We start from the raw sequence: 19,664 nt of genomic DNA on the forward strand, positions 1-19,664 counted from the left end.
TTTTTTTTTTTTTTAAGAAAATGAAGTGTCCCTGGAGCTGGTGTGGTAGAATTGGGATTGTGCTCACTAGTCGTTTTTCCTCTGTTGCCATGTTGGCTGTAGTGGACGGGGGTGGGGAGATGCGGAAAGGGATGGAGGGTGGTTACCGCTTGTTGGGTTTTAAGGTTGGTTGTGTTCCGAGGTGGCCGATACACCTTATAATTTCAGACTGTTACATGTCACTTGATCACTTTTTTGAACCAGACCCAAACCTCTCTCTCAAGACATTTCAGAATAGAGGACAGTGGTCATTTAACACTTCTTACATGGCATGTGCATTAGAATAATTGGTGGACAAAATTCCAAACATTTCCTTTTTGGGGTAAACTGTGTTTGAAATTATTTTATTTTTTTTAAAGAAGAACACACCAACTTTTTAAGCCCTATGGCTACATATAAATAAGGGGGGGTTCTGGAAAATAAATGGGCATATAGTGTGTAGAATGTCATTAGAATCATTGTATCACTGTCACTGGTCCTGGGGTTGCCAGGCCTTTTCTGATTATCAGATGCAACAAATGACGTCCAATTTTATTGACCAGTTTGGCTTCAACGATGAGAAGTTTGCAGACCAAGATGACATTGGCAAGTGAGTACGCCTCTCTGTGTCCTCCACTCCTGCCCTCTGTAAGAGGCGGTGATTCTTGTGAGTTCTGGGAATCCTTGTGTCTGTGAGTTGGGAGGAGCCTGCCCTCCAGGTGTTCCTTCAGGTCCAGCCCATCAGCCTGAGTCACCCAGAGACTGAAGGAGCAGAATGCGACTCCCATAGGAGAGCCTGCCCTTGGGCTTGGCGGGAACTCAGGTCGTCCTCCCTGTTAGGGTTTGGCGCTGGGTCGCAGCGTCTGCAGTGGTTAATCCCTCTGTCAGTTCAGTGGCCTGAGCAGGTCTGGTCCTTCCACAGCACAGTGGACAGAGCCACACTGTGGCTGAGCAGGCTGCACCCTGCGTTCTCTTCTCTGAGTGACTAACTGGAAGGTGGAGTTGGGGCTGGGCTCCCTGCCCCCGAGGGCCAGGCAGTCAGGGAAGGAGGAGCCCAGAGATGTGCAGAATCCACGAACAGCTGCTGTGGGAGCCGTCCACAGAGAGGAAGACAAGTGGTCTAGCCCCTGACCTTGGGAAATGCGCGTGTTTATAAATGAACTGTTTGCTCGAGGTGTGTAGCAGCTCTCTGAGCAGAGCTCTCTCACGGGAGCGCCCTGAGCAGGGTCATCAACACCTGCCAGCAATAGATGCTCGAGTGGTGGTTAAACTATAGCCAGTGGAGGCTGCTGTTTGTCGTAAGTTGCAGTTTACAGCAGGCGAGAAGCTGACTTTTTCCACACCCTCTGATCGTGGCAAACACTATGCCGTGTAGGCCCAGGGCCTGGAAAGTTGAGTCGCTCAGATGTGTGTGACTCTTTGTGGCCCCATGGACTGTAGCCTACCGGGGCCTCCGTCCATGGGGTTCTCCCAGCAAGAGTACTAGAGGAGGTGGCCATTCCCTTCTCCAGAGGACTATCCCCACCCGGGAGCAGACCCGGGCCTCCCGTGTTGTAGGCAGACGCTTTACCGTCTGAGCCACCAGGGAAGTCCTGGAGGCCGCACTGTAAGTAAGTAGAGCAGTGGAGAGGCTGTCAGCTGCCCTAAGAATCCGCTCATTTCAGCCCCAGAAGAACAAGGACTCTACACATGGGGTTGTCTGCACCCCGGGAGCACTCACACAAGAGCCTGCAGCCCTCACCCCCCACCCCCCAATGTGTGGTGTCTCAGCACCTGCTTGTCTGGGCCCATTTGTTAAGAGTTGCTGGTTTGGAATCCAGTCTCTTTAGAATTTGTATGGGATACTTGGAATGATGTTTGATTCAAACAGATCTTAAAGGATTCTAAGATAGCCCTACCTACTCAAAAATTACACATTTAATAGGCTAGGAATTCTTTTAATCCCTATTTTTGTCCCATCTGGGCCATATTATAGTGTAAGACTTCAAGGGTGTGTGTATTTTATGTATGCATTTGTCTCTCTGGAGAAAGCTCAGGGTCTGACAGTGTCTGTGGCCCTTTTTTCATATTTCAACCTGTGTCTTATCTGCAGATAACCTTTCTGGGGTTATGTAAGCATGGCCCATAGAACCATGGTTTCTACCATGGCTCTTAAACATTGTTTATAAGGAAGGCTTTGAGGCCTTCCATCCTGTGTAAATTCCTTATACCGAGGGAGGAGGGATCACTTAATGTAAATAATTTGGTTTTACTAATGGAGATTTTTGTCATACTGTACATTTGGATGATTTCATGAGTACTGTTTCTGAGTCTGTAGATAACTATTGCACTCCTCTTTTGTTTCCAGTGTTTCTTTTGATCGGGTGTCAGACATCAACTTTACTCTCAATACAAATGAAAGTGTAAGTATTCATGCCGATCGCGAGTAGCGAGGCACATGAGAGGTCAGTCGGTGGGAATGGGTGCTGTGTGCGCTGGGGCTCCCGACTCTAGGAGCCTTTGTCTTAGATGGTGGTGACTTTAGCCACGCACATGGCCTGCCTGGCCCCATAGGCATGTAAATTTGCTGCCCTCGTTTAAGATGTGACAGGGCTAATGAAGCCATTGTAGACATTTGGCTTCAAAGGTAGCAGTTTGACTCCAACCTGCTGCCTGTTGCATCTGCTGAATGTCACCAGGAGAGAAACTTGGGCCAGATGAGGGCCAGCCCCTCATCACCAGGCAGTTCTGAAATGCCAAGTCAGCCACATCTACAGATGGACATGGAGTTAGTGTCATTTGAATGGGCACAATGTTGATTTTATGTCACTTAGCATGAGAGACTGCTGGTTTGTTCGCTGTTCTGATAAGATGGAGACTAACTGATTGGATGTTGACACTCCTCACTGCTTAGCTGGTCTTGTAAAAGCAGAGGAAGTACAGGTTAATGTTGCTGTTAGGGTAGTTTTGGGGCTGCGTGCTAGGCGGGTGGCCCAGGGAGGCTCTTGAACAAAAATGCTGCTCTCACTAGATGAAGAGAGCCTGTCTATAGACAGTCTCAGTTTCCTGTATGCTAATTTTGAAGCCAGTCCTTGGGGGGCCTTTTTGTTGTTACTTACTTTACATGCTTACATTTTACTTTGGTAGAGGTGATAGGCATTTTTTTTTTTTTTTTTTCCCAAACGACATGGAAGAATATGATTTACATTGGTAACTTTTGCAGAAAATAACTTGATTTTTAAATATTTTTTCCTCTCTCATTTAGGGAAATATTGCCTTGTTTGAAGCATGTTGTAAGGAAAGAATACAACAATTTGATGATGGTGGCTCTGATGAGGAAGATATATGGGAGGAAAAGCATATTGCATTCACACCAGAATCCCAAAGACGATCAAGGTGAGCGATAGCTTGTTATAGTAGTAAGTGTCCAGTGCATAAAACAAGTATTATTTGCCTCTCCACACATACACATTTGACCCAGAGATCAGTGCTTTTGTCGTGATTAGAAAGGCCCTTGTTACCTGGTATGAGTTGGTGCCACCTCACTCGTCTGAGTGTGAACAAGGCACGGTAACCTGCGGGAAGTGCGCCAAGTGTGCTGATGTAGTTCCTGAACTGGCGAGACACAGCCTCCTGTGACGGGGAAGTGATGCTGAGGAGTGCCGTCATACGGTGCCTTGAGGAGTGTTCCCTGACGAGTCATAAGAGCAGCAGAGCAGTGTTGTTTCTTATAAAAATCTGAAAGTTTCCCTGGGGAGAGGAAAGTTGTTTCTAAAAATTAATTTTACTTGAGGAGACAGAGTCATGTCATATGATATGCATTGGGACCAATTTTCAAAATTCTGTCCAAAAACCCCAAATAAAAAGCAGATCTTGTCAGATTGGATTAAAAAAAAAAAAGAGGCCTGACTTACTGCCACCTATGGGAAATGATTTAAATTATTTAAGAACTTAAATTTTAAAATAAAAAAGATTTAAACAGGTTAAAAGGTAGAGGAATCTATTAATATTAAAGTAGATTTCAAATGAAAAGATTAAAAGGTCATAAAGTGGTTATTAGGAGAGCATGCCAGTTCTATCAATATCTACACTCCTAATAACAGGGCTTCAGAATACACAGAGCAAAAACTGATAGAAGTGCAAAGAGAAGTAGACAGATTCCACAGTTACAACTAGATGTTTCAACACTCCTCCCCTCGTAATTGATACAAATAATAGGCCGTAAGAGTATAGAACACTTACATAATACTAGCAACCAGCTTGACCGTCTGGGGATTTTTAAAGCACTCCACAGAAGAGTGTGGGTTCTTTTCAAGTGTACACGAACTACTTAGTGAGAGAGACTGTCTGGGCCACAAAGCAAGAGTCAGTAAAAAAAAGATTTCAGGTGATATAAAATATGCTCTCTGACCCAATGGAATTAAATTAGAAATCAATGACAGTTCTTTAGAAAAACTCTAAATGTGTGGAAACTAAATAACACATGTGGAGAAGGCAGTGGCACTCCACTCCAGTACTCTTGCCTGGAAAATCCCATGGGCGCAGAAGCCTGGTAGGCTGCAGTCCATGGGGTCGCTAAGAGTCGGACACAACTGAGCGACTTCACTTTCACTCTTCACTTTCATGCATTGGAGAAGGAAATGGCAGCCCACTCCAGTGTTCTTGCCTGGAGAATCCCAGGGACGGGGGAGCCTGGTGGGCTGCCGTCTATGGAGTCGCACAGAGTTGGACACGACTGAAGTGACTTAGCAGCAGCAGCAGCAAATAACACATGAGTTAAAGAAAAAAGGGGGAATTTACACAGTATTTTGAATTGAAAGAAAATGGGAACTCAGTATTTATCAGAAAGTGGGCGTTGCAACTGAAATATACTTACAGGATCACTTTTAGCATTACCTGCTTACATTAAAAAGGAAGAAACAAATCAGTTCAGTTCAGTCACTCAGTCGTGTCCGACTCTTTGCGACCCCATGAATCGCAGCACGCCAGGCCTCCCTGTCCATCACCAACTCCTGGAGTTCACTCAGACTCACGTCCATCGAGTCAGTGTTGCCATCCAGCCATCTCATCCTCTGTCGTCCCCTTCTCCTCCTGCCCCCAATCCCTCCCAGCATCAGTCTTTTTCCAGTGAGTCAACTCTTCGCATGAGGTGGCCAAAGTACTGGAGTTTCAGCTTTAGCATCATTCCTTCCAGAGAAATCCCAGGGCTGATCTCCTTCAGAATGGACTGGTTGGATCTCCTTGCAGTCCAAGGGACTCTCAAGAGTCTTCTCCAACACCACAGTTCAAAAGCATCAATTCTTCAGCGCTCAGCCTTCTTCACAGTCCAACTCTCACATCCATACATGACCACAAGAAAAACCATAGCCTTGACCAGACAGACCTTTGTTGGCAAAGTAATGCCTCTGCTTTTCAATATGCTATCTAGGTTGGTCATAACTTTCCTTCCAAGGAGTAAGTGTCTTTTAATTTCATGGCTGCAGTCACCATCTGCAGTGATTTTGGAGCCCAAAAAAATAAAGTCTGACACTGTTTCCACTGTTTCCCCATCTATTTCCCATGAAGTGATGGGACCGGATGCCATGATCTTCGTTTTCTGAATGTTGAGCTTTAAGCCAACTTTTTCACTCTCCACTTTCACTTTCATCAAGAGGCTTTTGAGTTCTTCTTCACTTTCTGCCATAAGGGTGGTGTCATCTGCATATCTGAGGTTATTGATATTTCTCTCGGCAATCTTGATTCCAGCTTGTGTTTCTTCCAGCCCAGCGTTTCTCATGATGTACTCTGCATACAAGTTAAATAAACAGGGTGACAGTATACAGCCTTGACGTACTCCTTTTCCTATTTGGAAGCAGTCTCTTGTTCCATGTCCAGTTCTAACTGTTGCTTCCTGACCTGCATACAAATTTCTCAAGAGACAGATCAGGTGGTCTGGTATTCCCATCTCTTTCAGAATTTTCCACAGTTGATTGTGATCCACACAATTTATTGTGACCTCAATTTCCACCATAAGAAATGGCCAGAAATATGAAACAGAAAAACAGTAGAGAAAATCATGATAATCGATGGGTCATAATTAAAAGTTGTTCTTTGAGAAGATTAATAAAATTGATATACCCCCTGGACAGAAGGATCAAGGAGAAAAGATACAAATTATTAATAATCAGGAACAGAACAGGTGACATCACTGTAGATTCCACGGATATTAATAGGATAATAAGGAATACAAGGAGCAACTCTTTGCCAATAAATCTGACAACTTAGATGGTCTTTGAAAGACACAAACTACCAAACCTCAACCAAAAAGAGAAACGATAACCTAGATAGTCCTGTGTCTGCTGATGAAGTTGAATTTTTAGTATAAAACTTCTCACATACACGCACAAAGACTCAAGGTCCAGAGAACTTTGTGAATTCTACCAAATGTTTCAGGAAGAAATCACAGCAGTTTTTACGGAAGTTTTCAGAAAATTGAAAAGGAGGGGGATAGTATCCGTCTCACTGTCTGAAGCCACCTCCTTGTAACTTGATACCAGAAGCTGGCATTGCATTATATGGTGTGAAAAGAGCACAGGTACAAAAGCTCCTTTAAAAATCTTAGCAAATGTCGGCAGCATTGGTGCATCATGGCCATGCAAGATTGATTCCAGCAGTGCAGACTTGGTTTAACATTTGAAAGTCAGTAGGCATGTGGCTGAGTTCAGCATCTGCTCCTGGTAGGGCTGCTCAGCAAACTGGAGATAAGGGAATGTCTTCAGTTTGTTTAAAGCTTGTGCATAAACCTACCAGTTGACATCCCACTTAATGGTGAAAGACTAAATGATTTCCTCCCAAGACTGGGAACAATATGAGGGTGCCTGTTCTTAACCTCTGCTTTTCAGTATTGTGCTAGAGACGCTAGCCAGTGCAGTGAGTCAAGAAAAGGAAATAAATGGTATCTGATCGGAAAGGAAAAGTGAAAATTACCATTATTCACAGACAACATGACTGTCTATGTAGAAAGTTTGTTGGGATCTACAAAAAGACTCCTAGAATAGTTTGGTGGGTGTAGCAAGATTGCACAATCTTGGATCAGTCTAATTGTTTTTCTACATACTGCAGCCAACAATTGAAATTAAAATTACTAAATAGTACTATTCAAAGTAGCATCAAAATATTAGATATGTACAAATCTGACAGAAGATGTGCAAGGCTCATACACTAAGAACAGCTGAGAGAAATCAAGACTTGATAAATGTTTATGATTTGGAAGACAGTATTATTACGATGCCAATTCTCCCCAGATCTGGATTGATCTGGAATCATTGCTGTTCTAAACAAAATCATAGCAGGTTTTTTGGTAGCTGTTGATAAGTTGATTTTTTAATTTATATGAAGATGCAAAGGACCTAGAATAGCCAAAACAGCTTTCATAAAGAACAGTATTAACGCTGGCTGACTTCTAGGTACAGTAGTTAAGACAGGGGTACATCAGGGGACAGAATAGAGAGCCCATAAATAGGCCTACACACACACACAGACGTCTGATTGGCGGTAGCAGTGCAGAGGCAGACCAGTGGAGAGAGGGCAGGCATCGGAAGAAATAGAGCTGGAGTAGCTGGACATTATATATGGGAAAATGGCCTTGGTCTCTGTACACTTACTATGTATACATAGTAACCAAAAACGGATCTTATGTCAGAATCAAACACAGAATTAGAAAACTTTAGTACTGGAAAATCTTTGTGACCTTGGGTGAGGCAAGATCTCTGAAATAGAACACCAGAAGCACTATACGTGAAAAGAAATTGTGGTAAGTTAAGCTTTATCAAAATTGAACACTGATATTCTTCAAAAGACAATGTTAACGCAAGCACAAGGCGTATGCACTAAGAGACAAAATTTGTGAATCATCTATCTCATTAATGTAGAGCATATGAAGAACTCTCAAAACTCTATAGTAAGGAGAAAAGACAACCCAGTTTTTAAAATAGGCTGCTGCTGCTGCGTCACTTCAGTTGTGTCCGACTCTGCAACCCCATAGACGGCAGCCCACCAGGCTCCCCCGTCCCTGGGATTCTCCAGGCAAGAACACTGGAGTGGGTTGCCATTGCCTTCTCCAATGCATGAAAGTGAAAAGTGAAAGTGAGGTCGCTCAGTCGTGTCCGACTCTTAGCGACCCCATGGACAGCAGCCCACCAGGCTCCTCCGTCCATGGGTTTTCCAGGCAAGAGTACTGGAGTGGGGTGCCATTGCCTTCTCCGTAAAATAGGCTAAAGATGCTTGAGAACAGGAGGTGAGCACGTGAGAAGCAGCTCAGCATCTTTGGTCGTGAGGGAAGTGCGGACTCTCGCCACCAGGGGGCACCTCCACACCAGGCAGCTGGAAGGTTTCCCAGCAGTCTGCAAGCACAGCCCCACTGGTAGCTGCTGGTGCCCGGGTGGGGCGAGTCCTGACAGTGACAGGCACGTGGGACCCAGGTGAAGCGCAGCACAGTGTTTTGGTGTGGGATGTCTTTTGAACCCTGGATTTAGCTGGGGGCCGATGTGCAGCAGTAATATTTTGGACGTTTCTCCTTAGCTCGGGGAGTACAGACAGTGAGGAAAGTACAGACTCTGAGGAAGAAGATGGAGCAAAACAAGACTTGTTTGAATCCAGCAGTGCCAACACGGAGGACAAAATGGAGGTAGACCTGAGCGAACGTAAGTCGCCACCTTCTCTGTCAGCGCTGTGTGTGGAGGTGGCCCCAGAGCCTGGGACAGCCTCTGAAGGGTAGTTAAGTGGGAGCACACGGTGTCATTTGAGTTCCCTTGGAGGTTTACGTCTCGGGGGCCGGGCCTGACGGGAGGAACCAGTCACACCTTTGATGAGAGGGTGTCTCTATGGTTTGGAAGCCCTCTGTGTGCATCTGGGTAGAGGACAGCAACACATCTGTAGGTCCATCCTCCGGCTGCAGGGACTGGGAACCGGAGCAGAAGGGGAGAGACTGTAGCTTCTGGGAAGATGAGGGAAGACTGTAGAATCAGGAGTGCTCCTAAACCACAGGAAGTACCTCACAGAGCAGTTTTAAACAGGGTCTTCACAGTTTATGAATCCTGTAATCCTAAGATTTTCCCAGCTAAATGCTTATTTATGTTTTACCACTTGCTGAGAACACTTAAGTTGACTGGCCTTTTGAAAAATACTGTTAATGCCTAAAAGTTCAGACAAATTTTCACATGAAGTAGCCGTGTAGGTTGATACCGGGGCTTTCCTCCAGGCCAACAGTGCTTCCTGTTGCCTGGGAGGGTTTTTATGCCTCGATTCTAGAGGCTGAAACCCCACTCGGGGGGGTCAGGTTCAAACTCATCGTGACCTCGGAGCTCGGCAGGCATCCAGCAGACCCCGCGTGGTCCCCGTACTCTCTCTCCTTCGCGGCTCACCACCTTCAGGAGGGCGTGACGCCGTTCACACCAGCCGGCCTGTGTCAGGTTCCTGCTGTGTGCCGGGAGCTGGGGCACAGGCAGGGCCTCCAGGGCCTCGGAGTCTCAGAGCAGATAGAGAGTGTGGGGAGAACGCGGGCCCCGCTCCCCCAGGCCTCTGCAGAGCCCTCCCAGAGGACAGGGTGTGTCCTGAGGACAAGTAGGGATGAGTCTGCTTGCAGGAAAACAGCTCCTAGGAAGGCACAGGGACCCGCCGCTGGTGATTGCAGCTCAGGAAGGGTGGGATGGTGGAGATGAGGCCAGAGGCCGGAAGGAGAATTTTATTTTGGAGGTTGTAATCCTCCTCCTGAGGATTTTACTAAGAATCCCGTTACTTATCTATTTCGACATGATTACTCTTGGTAGCAGTGTGAAAGCTGGATTGGAAAGTGTGCTCGGGGATAGGAAGACCAGCAGCGAGACTCAGTGTGAGTCGTGAGAAACGACGGGGGCTCATCAGGAGCGGGGGCAGGCGGCCAGAGGCCCTGAGCTCTCAGCTTGTGTGTGTGTGTGTGTGTGTGTGTGTGTTCACCTGTGTGGTTTAGTAGTGTTGTGTATTCACACTGTTGTGCAGTGGAGCCTCTAGAACTTTCTCACCTTGCAAAGCTGAAGCTATACCCATTAACAGCACTCGCCACTCCCCTTCCCCCAGCCCCTGGCCACCACTGTTCTACCTTCTATCTCTGAATTTGACTCCTCTAGGGACCTCATCCTAAGTGGAATCATGGAGTGTTTTGTCTTTTTGTGACTGGTTTACTTCCCTTAGCATGGTGCCCTCCAGGTTCATCCATGTTCAAGTGTGTAGCAGGATTTTATTATTCTTTCCTAAGGCTGAGTGGTATTTTGGAGTCTGTGGACCTGTGAGGTCGCTGAGTGGGTGATAAGTGACTTGGGGAGAGACCGTACACTTGGTGTGACTCCCTCCCACTGTCGTGGCGTCTCTGGAGCTGGGTGTGGGGACAGGGAGAGACAAAGGGCGGGGGTGTGATGTTCACCCACAGGGCATGGCCTCGCAGGTCTCAGCCCTCCTGACCTTGCTGCTTGGGAAAGCTTTCTTTGCACTGGCAGGTCAGCTGGGGTTGAGGTGGGACCAGGGGTGGGGAGTGCTCCCCTCCAGGGCTCTGAGCTGTCTCAGCCTCTGACTTGAGAGCTTCTGCCGTCCACCTAATCTCTGCGGCTTCTTCCAGAGTTTTTCTTGACTGTTGAGAAGAGTTTCTCAACAGTTAATGTTAGAGTAATTCTGAGGAGGTAGCCTGGGAAAGACTATCCTGGGACGATGATAATAGGAAATGACTAACAACAGTCATTTCTGTGTAGCCTAGTTTATTTGGATGGAGTGAGTCCAGAACTTTGCATATGGTGGGCAGCAGAAATACCTGTCACCTTCCCTGGAGGTGACAAATGGTAAAGAATCTGCCTGCAATTCAGGAGACCAGGGTTCGATTCCTGGGTCGGGAAGATCCCCTGGAGAAGGAAATGGCAACAAGCTCCAATATTCTTGCCTGGAGAATCCCATGGACAGAGGAGCTTGGCAGGGTACAGTCTGTGGGGTCGCAAAGAGTCAAACATGACTGAGTGACTAACACTTTCACTTTCTTGACTTTTCTGAGGTTGCAGGTGAGGTTTTCAGACATTAAGGTCCTATTTCTTCTCAGAGCCCATGTCGCCCTGCCGCATTGGTACACAGACCAGAGGGCAGGAAGCTCAGAAACAGCCCTCCCTCAGTACCTGCTAGATGAGGCCCTCATTTAACCCTCAGGACTAAGTGGATGGTTTTATCTGAAGTGAAAAGATGAGGAAAGCTAGCCCAGGGGAGCTGAGTAAGTTGCCTGGAGTCCCGGGAAGGTCTGTAGGTTGGAGCACTTCGGTTACACACAGGTCCTTCTTGGTCGTTTGTCTTGAGGAGCATCCCCAAGTAGCTCGCGGATCCCGTAGCCTAGCATTCCTTCCTTACAGCCTGGAGCCTCCAGTTGTGATAGAGAGCATCCCTGATAAAGAGCGGTGGTCCCCACTGCCAGCTCGTCCGCAGCAAGGATTTGGGCATTCAGCATGGGGTACTGAGAAGGAACAGCACGGTGTGTGATGAGAGCAAGCAGACCTGATTTCGTCTGAAGGGACACACCTCGGGTGGCGACATTTAAACAGAGACAGAGACCGGCAGGACCCAGACCACAGCAAGAGAGGAACAGCACAGACAGGGCGCGCGGTCCCGCCACCCCCATCTCTGAGCACTCTCCCATGCCTGCAGGACCTAGCAAGCCAGCGGGAACAGAGCTCCTCTCTGCTCTCAGAACTTCACTCCTGACACCAAATGTGTGAGTCTCCCACACAGCTCAGCCGAGGCACTGACCGTCTGAGTCAGGCCCACGGGTTAGGGCTCGCCCGCCCCGCGAGTCGGCTGCCCGCCCCCCACCCCCGGCCGGTACTTCTGACCAACTGGCTGTAAACTGGGAGTTCCCATGACCTCTTTGGGTTTGATTATTTGCTAGAACTGCTCATAGAATTCAGAAAAACCCTTTACCTACCATTACCAGTTGATATATTAAAGGCTACAGATGAACAGGACGGGTCCAGAGGGTCCCACGGGCAGGAACTTGGGTCCCAGTGGAGTCTCATCTGCCACCTCTGTCCCCCAACCCAGAAGCCCTGAAGCCCTGCAGCTTGGGTGTTCATGGGGACCTTGCTAAGGGGGCATGATTGGTGAAATCTTTGGTCATTAGTGATTAACTTGACCTCTAGCCCCTTACCCTTCTAGAAGGTTGGGGGGTGGGGGTAGGGAAGGGCCAAAAGTTCCAACCCTCTAAGCACTTGGTTGCCCCACTCCTCCAGTCCCCATCCTGATGCTCTCCAGGAGCTCCCAGTCTCTTCTCATTAGATACAGAAACCTTTGTCACTTCAGACTGGCGGTGGGGTGGGCAGAGACTAAGTCTGTATTGCTCCTCGTGTCACGGGAAGCCCGCTGCTATGTGTGCTCAGGTGAAGGGCAGCTGTGAGAAGCACCACTGTGGACTGGGGGTGGGTGGGACGCCTTGAGGTTGTTCCCAGTTTACTGTGACTGAGTACTAACATGCTTTTAAAAAACTATTGATTTAATACTAATTTTGGATTTGCAGAAAAGGTGCAGAGATTGTCAGGGAGTGGCTGTATGCCCTGCACCCATCTTTCTCCGAGCGTTCATGTAACCTTGGTGCCTTTGTCAGAGTCAAGAAATTAATATCAGTGTATTGTTTTCTGTGTGACTTTGTATCCTTGTGTGTTAATTGCTGTTGGAAAAAAAATCACAGAAAGGGGAATTGCTAAGGGATCAAAGGAAACACACAGTTTTATAATAGACGTTATCGAATGGCCCTCCATGTGGTTGTGGCTTATCCACTCCCACCAGTAGTCTGTTAGAATACCCTTTGCCCCACACCTGCAGTCTTTTTTCTTTACTTACCACTACACATCTGTTTTTGAAAAATGCTTGTGTTACATTAAATTACTGAAGCATTCTCAAAGTGGAATTCCTCCCCTTTTTAGCACCCAACTGGTCAGCCAACTTTGATGTCCCCATGGAGACGACGCATGGTGCTCCCTTAGACTCTGTGGGGTCTGACGTCTGGAGCACGGAGGAGCCTATGCCGACGAAGGAGACAGGCTGGGCTTCTTTCTCAGAGTTCACGTCTTCCCTGAGGTGAGCACGTGCGCGGCTCTCCCATCCTTCCCACCTGAGAACCGGGCGTGAAGCATGTTCCCAGTTGAATACAGTGCCTTAAACAAGATTGAAAAATCAACGGGGGGGGGATGTAGACACAGCTCTGAGTTACGAGGAAGCACCACCCTCTTCCTCCCTGCTCTCCTCCTGGGTGAGCTGGGAGGAGGAGTGGATGATAAAGTGGGCTGAGGAGATGGCCCAGGGAGTCAGGGGCAGAGTGCTGACCGTGGAGCCCGGGAGTTCCTGAGGGGCGCCTCTGTGGAGAGTGTTATGGAGACGCGGCGTGTACCTTGCGTTTAATAGATGATACTGAACGTACATTCTGCTTGGAGCTAATCTAGCACTGTAAATTTAGGAGTATGTCAGATGTGACTGTCAGTCTTGTTAATTGCATTAGTCTGAGCAACAGCAACTGATCATTTTGTAGTTTTCCTGAATGATACTGTCAGCTTTGAGTATTAACCATGTATTTCATGTCTCCTTACACTTATTTTGATTTGCTTACTGTTGTTTCATTTTGTCTCCTGAAAAAAATGGGGTGGAGGTTACCACCCCCCGACTTGAAAGACTTTCTTTCCCTGTTCTCACAAGACATGTTTTTAAATAGTCGCTGTAATGGCAAAGATTAGAAAACAACCTGATGTGAGCTAGCAGTTACCATTGTAGACAGATCAGGAGAGGAGACCAAAACCCACATTGCTTCATAGCACCTCTGATAATAGCAGTGAGCCATTACTCAGAGGTGAAGTGAGGTTTATGGAAAATGTCTCCAAAATACAAGGAGATGCTGGTTCTCCTCCGGTACAGGGCAGCCAGGTTTCCGCCTCTTGCTCTTATGGTTACTTGAGAATGCTGCTGAAGCAACTGCTTCGCTTTATAAGCCCTTGTGCATGGGCCATGTTGTCTCATTAAACATCATCAACAGGGCCAGGCCCTCTGGGCAGTTTGCCTAGAGGTGATAGGAGTTTTGTAAAAATGGAACTGTAGATACAGTTGATAGTGTACAGGGTATGCGCTACTGTCCCAACCTCGGGAGCTTGGTGCTTGTGTGAGCCTGAGGGCTGGGGGCATCTTGAGACTCTGGAAACCTCCGAGAAGTCCTCGTGTCACTGCCCTGCTGACCCAACAGAACATCTCCCACCCCGGCTCATCTGCCACTCCACTCTGCCGTCCACACTCACATTTGTGTTTCTTGGAGTCTGTAACCAGCTGTGTCTCCACAGTGGATTTGAAACTAGTGTTCGAAGGTTTTCTGTGAATGATGATCCTGAGGGCCGTCTCCCACTGCTCACTTCTGAATTTTCTCTTTTCTAAAAGTACTAAAGATTCTTTAAGGAGTAATTCCCCAGTGGAGATGGAAACCAGCACTGAGCCGATGGACCCTCTGACGCCGAGCGTGGCTGCGCTGGCTGTTCAGCCGGAAGGTGGGTTCGGGGCCGGCGCACGCTGTCCTGGCTGGTGTTCACTCTGGAACGTGACGCTGAGTTCCCTAGATCTGGGCAGTTGTCTTTGTCCACAAAGCAGGTTTCTAAAAAAGTTCAAGGTTTCAAAGGACCCAGGAAAATGAGATGTGGGTCTGATATCCTCAGGGCTTTGGGCGAAAAGCAATTGTGTGTTTATTCCAGAACCACAGCATGCTGATCCTAGAAAGAGTAAGGTATCTAAGTTGCCAGTCGTTCAGTCCCCTCAAGACAGGAAAGGAAACGGGCCCAGAAAGGACGAGGTCTTGGCCTGCAGCACCCGGGGAGTGAGACCAGCACTTGCGTGGGCGCTCCAGGCCTGGCTGCACCCGGTGCTTTTATTCCTTGGGGGGTGCTGTCTGGGTGCATTTCAGGCTGTGTGGTGGTTTATTTCTTTGCATCTTTATGAACAGGTGAAATGGTTGAGGTTGTCCAGTGGCTGTCTTCCTCAGAATAGGCAGGTGTAGTTTGCATGGGCCCTGAACTGTTTCCAGCCTCATGATTAGGGCTGTGGGAAGTTGGTGAAGGGGTGAGAAGGAGGGATTGACACGGAAGAGACAAAAAGTTCTCAGAAAATGCAGGTGCATGTGTGGGCACAAGAGCCCAGGGGCAAGGGGGATGCCCAGGGGCAAGGGAGAGGAGCAACCCAGAGATGAGTGTTGCATTTGTCATTCTTCTGAAAAGTGAAAGTGACGTCGCTCAGTCGTGTCAGACTCTGCGACCCCATGGACTGCAGCCCACCAGGCTCCTCCGTCCATGGGGTTTTCCAGGCAAGAGTACTGGAGTGGGGTGCCATTTCCTTCTCCAGGGGATCTTCCCCACCCAGGGATTGAAACCGGGTCTCCCGCCTTGTAGGTAGACGCTTTACTGTCTGAGCTACATTGTATACAGATGACCTAGTTTATCCCTGAGCAGTTCTGTAAGGGGGTTCAAACACCTCCAGTTTTGTTCATAAGAAAACTCAGGCCCAGGCTGGGTGGTTTGACCTGGTCTCTGAGGCCAGGTGTGAATTCAGATGCTCATCAGCAGCTTGCCACATGACTCCCTCTCATAGGACCAAAAATGACCCACAGAGAACCGCAGCAGGGTAATTTAGCAAACAGGGAAAACAGGACCTGAGCCGTGGACAAGCGGGAGGCACAGGGTGAACGAGAACAGTGCCGGCTGAATGGTGGCTTGTGGCTACAGAATATTCGGCCGCCTACTCTGCCCTGTGCTGGCAGCTGGAGAAGTGAGGGGCAGGGCAGTCATCTGAGGACAGTTGAGTGTACAGGTAGCGAGGGAGACCTGTGGTCTAGCTGGTCCTAGGCTGTAGTCAGTGACCCTTGCAGCTTCTGTCTCATGGGCGTCATTAAGAGGCAGCAGCGGGCAGACCATCTCATGTCTCTGTCTCCAAACAGCTGAGGTGGCGCTGGGTGGGAGGGTCTGCACAGGGGGCGGCAGGTCCTAGTCGGTGTTGATGCACGTGACCATCAGCTGTGTGTGCTTTTCAGCGCCAGGCAGTGTGGCCATGGAAGCCAGCTCCGACGGCGAGGAGGATGCAGAAAGTACAGACAAGGTAACTGAGACAGTGATGAATGGCGGCATGAAGGAAACTCTCAGCCTCACTGTAGATGCCAAGACAGAAACTGCGGTCTTCAAAAGGTAACCAGGCTCGGTCATACTGGCAGCTTCAGGTTGTCGGGAGGGTGGTGGAGGAGAAGCCACAAATACTAATGTCTGTAATTTGGTTCCAGTGTGGATTCAGACATTAGCCTGACATCATTCTATTATTTCCATTAAATGTATTAAGTCTTAACAAAGAGATGGAGTTTGGCTCTCTCCGTGTCTGTGCCCTTCCCCTTTGAATAGTATTTTGAAGACTAAAGGTTGAGAAGACTGATGGGATTCAAAATACATGAGTTTAAAGAACTGACGACATACCTCTAGAAACAGGAATTGGATACAGGCAACAAAGCTGGGACCATCTAAACCATAAGTTTGGGTCTTACACAGATCATTTCCTCCAGATACAATGCAGCCAGCAGGATTCATGACAGAATGATAGCGTACAAAAACATATTTGGAAATTACCCTCACTTGTAAACTTGTGTGTCAAAAAAGGAATCATAATGCAAATTAAAAGCAAAGCTGAAAAACTAGTGAAAAAGGTTCTACCAAAACCCATAGACTGCAGCTAACTCGGTGCTCAGAGCTCTGGTCTCCACCTTACACAGACCCTTTCGTATCACAAGAATAACGCATCCCAGCTAGAGAAGCCAGCGCGAAACAAAGCATGAAAGGAGAGATGACTGTGGGCTGAGCTCACGTGTGGGTCTGTATGTAGATACTTTAAAGTTACGAGGTGGCAAACCGAATCTAGCAGTGTGGTTTTAACTCATGACCAAGGGTGTATCTCATGAATACAAGGATGTTACAGCATTTTGAAGATTACTGATGGTAATTAATAGATAAAAGGTTGGAAATCTTTTGGACTTTCAGTAGGTAAAAAAAACATTTGATAAAAATTAAAGCTATTTGTGACCATTTAACAAACTAGGAATAAGAAGCAGCTACTGATAAAAGTGTCCACTGAAAATCCACAGCAGACTCAATTCTTAACAGTGAAACATTATTTTGAAGAAATACACATTTTCAAAGACAAGACAGACAGTGAGCCCTGCAGTTACTGCCTCTCATCAGCACTGTGCTGCTGGTCTTAGCACAAGCAGCATAAAATAAAAGTAAATAAAAGGCGTACAGATTCCAAAGAAGTAAAATGGTTATTGTTTATTTGCAGGGTCAGCTCGGTCACTCAGTCGTGTCTGACTCTTTGCGACCCCATGGACTGCAGGTTATTTGTAGCTTATGACTTGCTATATAAAAATTCCAGTGGAACCTGTATGTAAACATTGAAATTGCCAGTAAAGTTTAGCAAGTTTATTGAATACACCCACAAGTCGATTGCATCTTAGAAGCCAGCACAAGATGTCCTAGATGTGCCCCTTCCCCTTTAAATGAAAAGTTAAACCTTGTCTGTATCTGAGACCGAAAGACCTAAATGCACAGGGGGAGACATCAGTACCGTGTTTCCTTGTTGTTTAATCACAGAATCTTGTCAGACTCTGTGACCCCAGGGACTGCAGTACACCAGGCTTCTCCGTTCGTCACTATTGCCCAGAGTTTGCTCAAACTCCTGTGTATTAAGTTGGTGATGCTATCCAACCATCTCATCCTCTGTTGACCCTTTCCCTTCCTGCCCTCAGTCTTTCCCAGCATCAGTGGCCAAAGTATTAGAGCTTCAGCATCAGTCCTTCCAATGAATATTCAGGGTTGGTTTCCTTTAGGATTGACCGATTTGATCTCCCTGCAGTGTAAGGGTCTCTCAAGAGTCTTCTCCAGCACTACAATTCAAAAGCATCAATTCTTTGGTGCTCAGCCTTCATTATGGTCCAACTCTCTTATCTGTACATGACTCCTGGAAAAACCATCGCTTTGACTGTATGGACCATTGCTGGTAAAGTGATGTCTCTGCTTTTTAATACGCTGTCTAGGTTTGTCATAGCTTTTGTCATAGCCAAGGAGCAAGCGTCTTTTAATTTCATGGCTACAGTTACCATCTGCAGTGATTTTGGAGCCCAGGAAAATAAAATCTGTCACTGTTTCCACTCTTTCCCCTTCTGTTTACCATGAAGTCATGGGACTGGATACCATGATCTTAGTTTTTTAATGTTGAGTTTTAAGCCAGCTTTTTCACTCTCCTGTTTCACTTTCTTCAAGAGGCACTTTAGTTCCTCTTCACTTTCTGTCATTAGGGTGGTATCATCTGCATATCTGAGGTTGTTTATATTTTTCCCGTCAGTCTTGCTTCCAGCTTGTGATTCATCCAGCCTGGCATTTCACTTGATGTACTCTGAATAGAAGTTAAATAAACAGGGTAACAGTGTATAGACTTGACATACTCCTTTCCCAATTTGGAACCAGTCTGTTGTTCCATGTCTTGTTCTAACTGTTGCTTCTTGACCCATATACAGGATTCTCAGGAGGCAGGTTAAGGTGGTCTGGTATTCCCATCTCTTTTAAGAAATTTCCACAGTTTGTTGTGATCCATGCAGTCAAAGGCTTTAGCATAGTCAATGAAGCAGAAGTAGATGTTTTTCTGGAATTCCCTTGCTTTCTCTGTGATCCAAAGAATCTTGACAATTTGATCTCTGGTTCCTCTGCCTTTTCTAAGTCCGTCTTGTACATCTGACAGTTCTCAGTTCATGTCTGATTACCTTGCTAACATGTGAAATGAGTGCAGTTGTACTGTAGTTTGAACATTCTTTGGCATTGCCCTTCTTTGGGATTGGAATGAAAATGAAAACTGACCTTTCCAGTCCTATGGACACTGGTGAGTTTTCCAAATTTGCTGGTGTATTGAGTGCAGCACTTGCACAGCATCATCTTTTAGAATTTGAAACAGCTTAGTTGGAATTCCATCACCTCCACCAGCTTTGTTCATGGAAATGCTTCCTAAGGCCTAGTTGACTTCATACTCTAGGATGTCTGGCTGGAGGTAAGTGACCACACCATCGTGGTTATCCGCGTTATTAAGACCTTTTATAGTTTGCTGATGACCATGTTTGCCAACAGGGCTTCCCAGGCGGCACTAGCGGTGAAGAACCTGCTGCCAGGGCAGGAGACACACGAGGTGTGGGTTCAGTCCCTGGGTCAAGAAAGCCCCCGGAGCAGGGCATGGCAACCCACTCCGGTTCTTGCCTAGATAATCTCACGGACAGAGGAGCCTAGTGGGCCACAGTCCGTAGGGTCGCAGAGAGTCAAGACACGACTGAAGTGACTTCACAGCACGTTCGCTAACTTTGGCATTGCTTCTCAATGGATTTCTCCTCAAAATCTCAATGGAGTTTTTTATGAAAGGGAGAAACTGATTGTAATTTTCAGAGAAGACCGAGGAGAGCCGTGAAGAGCAGGATCACTGTAAAGAGGAGAGTGAGGGCCTCACCATGGTAGCTGTCAGGGCTCACTGTTGCTAAGACGATGCCATGGCCGTGGTGCAGGGCTGTGCGAGCAGACCCTACACTGACGTGGTCA

General features: G+C 47.2%; 1 protein-coding gene across 8 annotated transcripts in view; it reads left to right on the forward strand.

Moving 5' to 3' along the window:
- The window catches only part of PPP6R3 (protein phosphatase 6 regulatory subunit 3), a 125,207-nt gene that overhangs the window by 97,393 nt on the left and 8,150 nt on the right, over positions 1–19,664 (forward strand). For 6 of the 8 annotated variants that reach the window (XM_044943791.2, XM_025286839.3, XM_025286843.3 and 3 more), the window contains 7 exons: positions 531–628; positions 2,366–2,420; positions 3,263–3,393; positions 8,557–8,678; positions 12,957–13,110; positions 14,449–14,555; positions 16,085–16,235. In XM_044943791.2, the coding sequence (XP_044799726.2) occupies positions 531–628; positions 2,366–2,420; positions 3,263–3,393; positions 8,557–8,678; positions 12,957–13,110; positions 14,449–14,555; positions 16,085–16,235 (818 nt within the window). The remainder of the gene's footprint in view (positions 1–530; positions 629–2,365; positions 2,421–3,262; positions 3,394–8,556; positions 8,679–12,956; positions 13,111–14,448; positions 14,556–16,084; positions 16,236–19,664) is intronic. The other 2 variants (XM_025286841.3, XM_044943794.2) reach the window with 1 other exon arrangement.

This window comes from Bubalus bubalis, chromosome 5 (assembly GCF_019923935.1).
Source record: "Bubalus bubalis isolate 160015118507 breed Murrah chromosome 5, NDDB_SH_1, whole genome shotgun sequence".
NCBI lineage: Eukaryota > Metazoa > Chordata > Mammalia > Artiodactyla > Bovidae > Bubalus > Bubalus bubalis.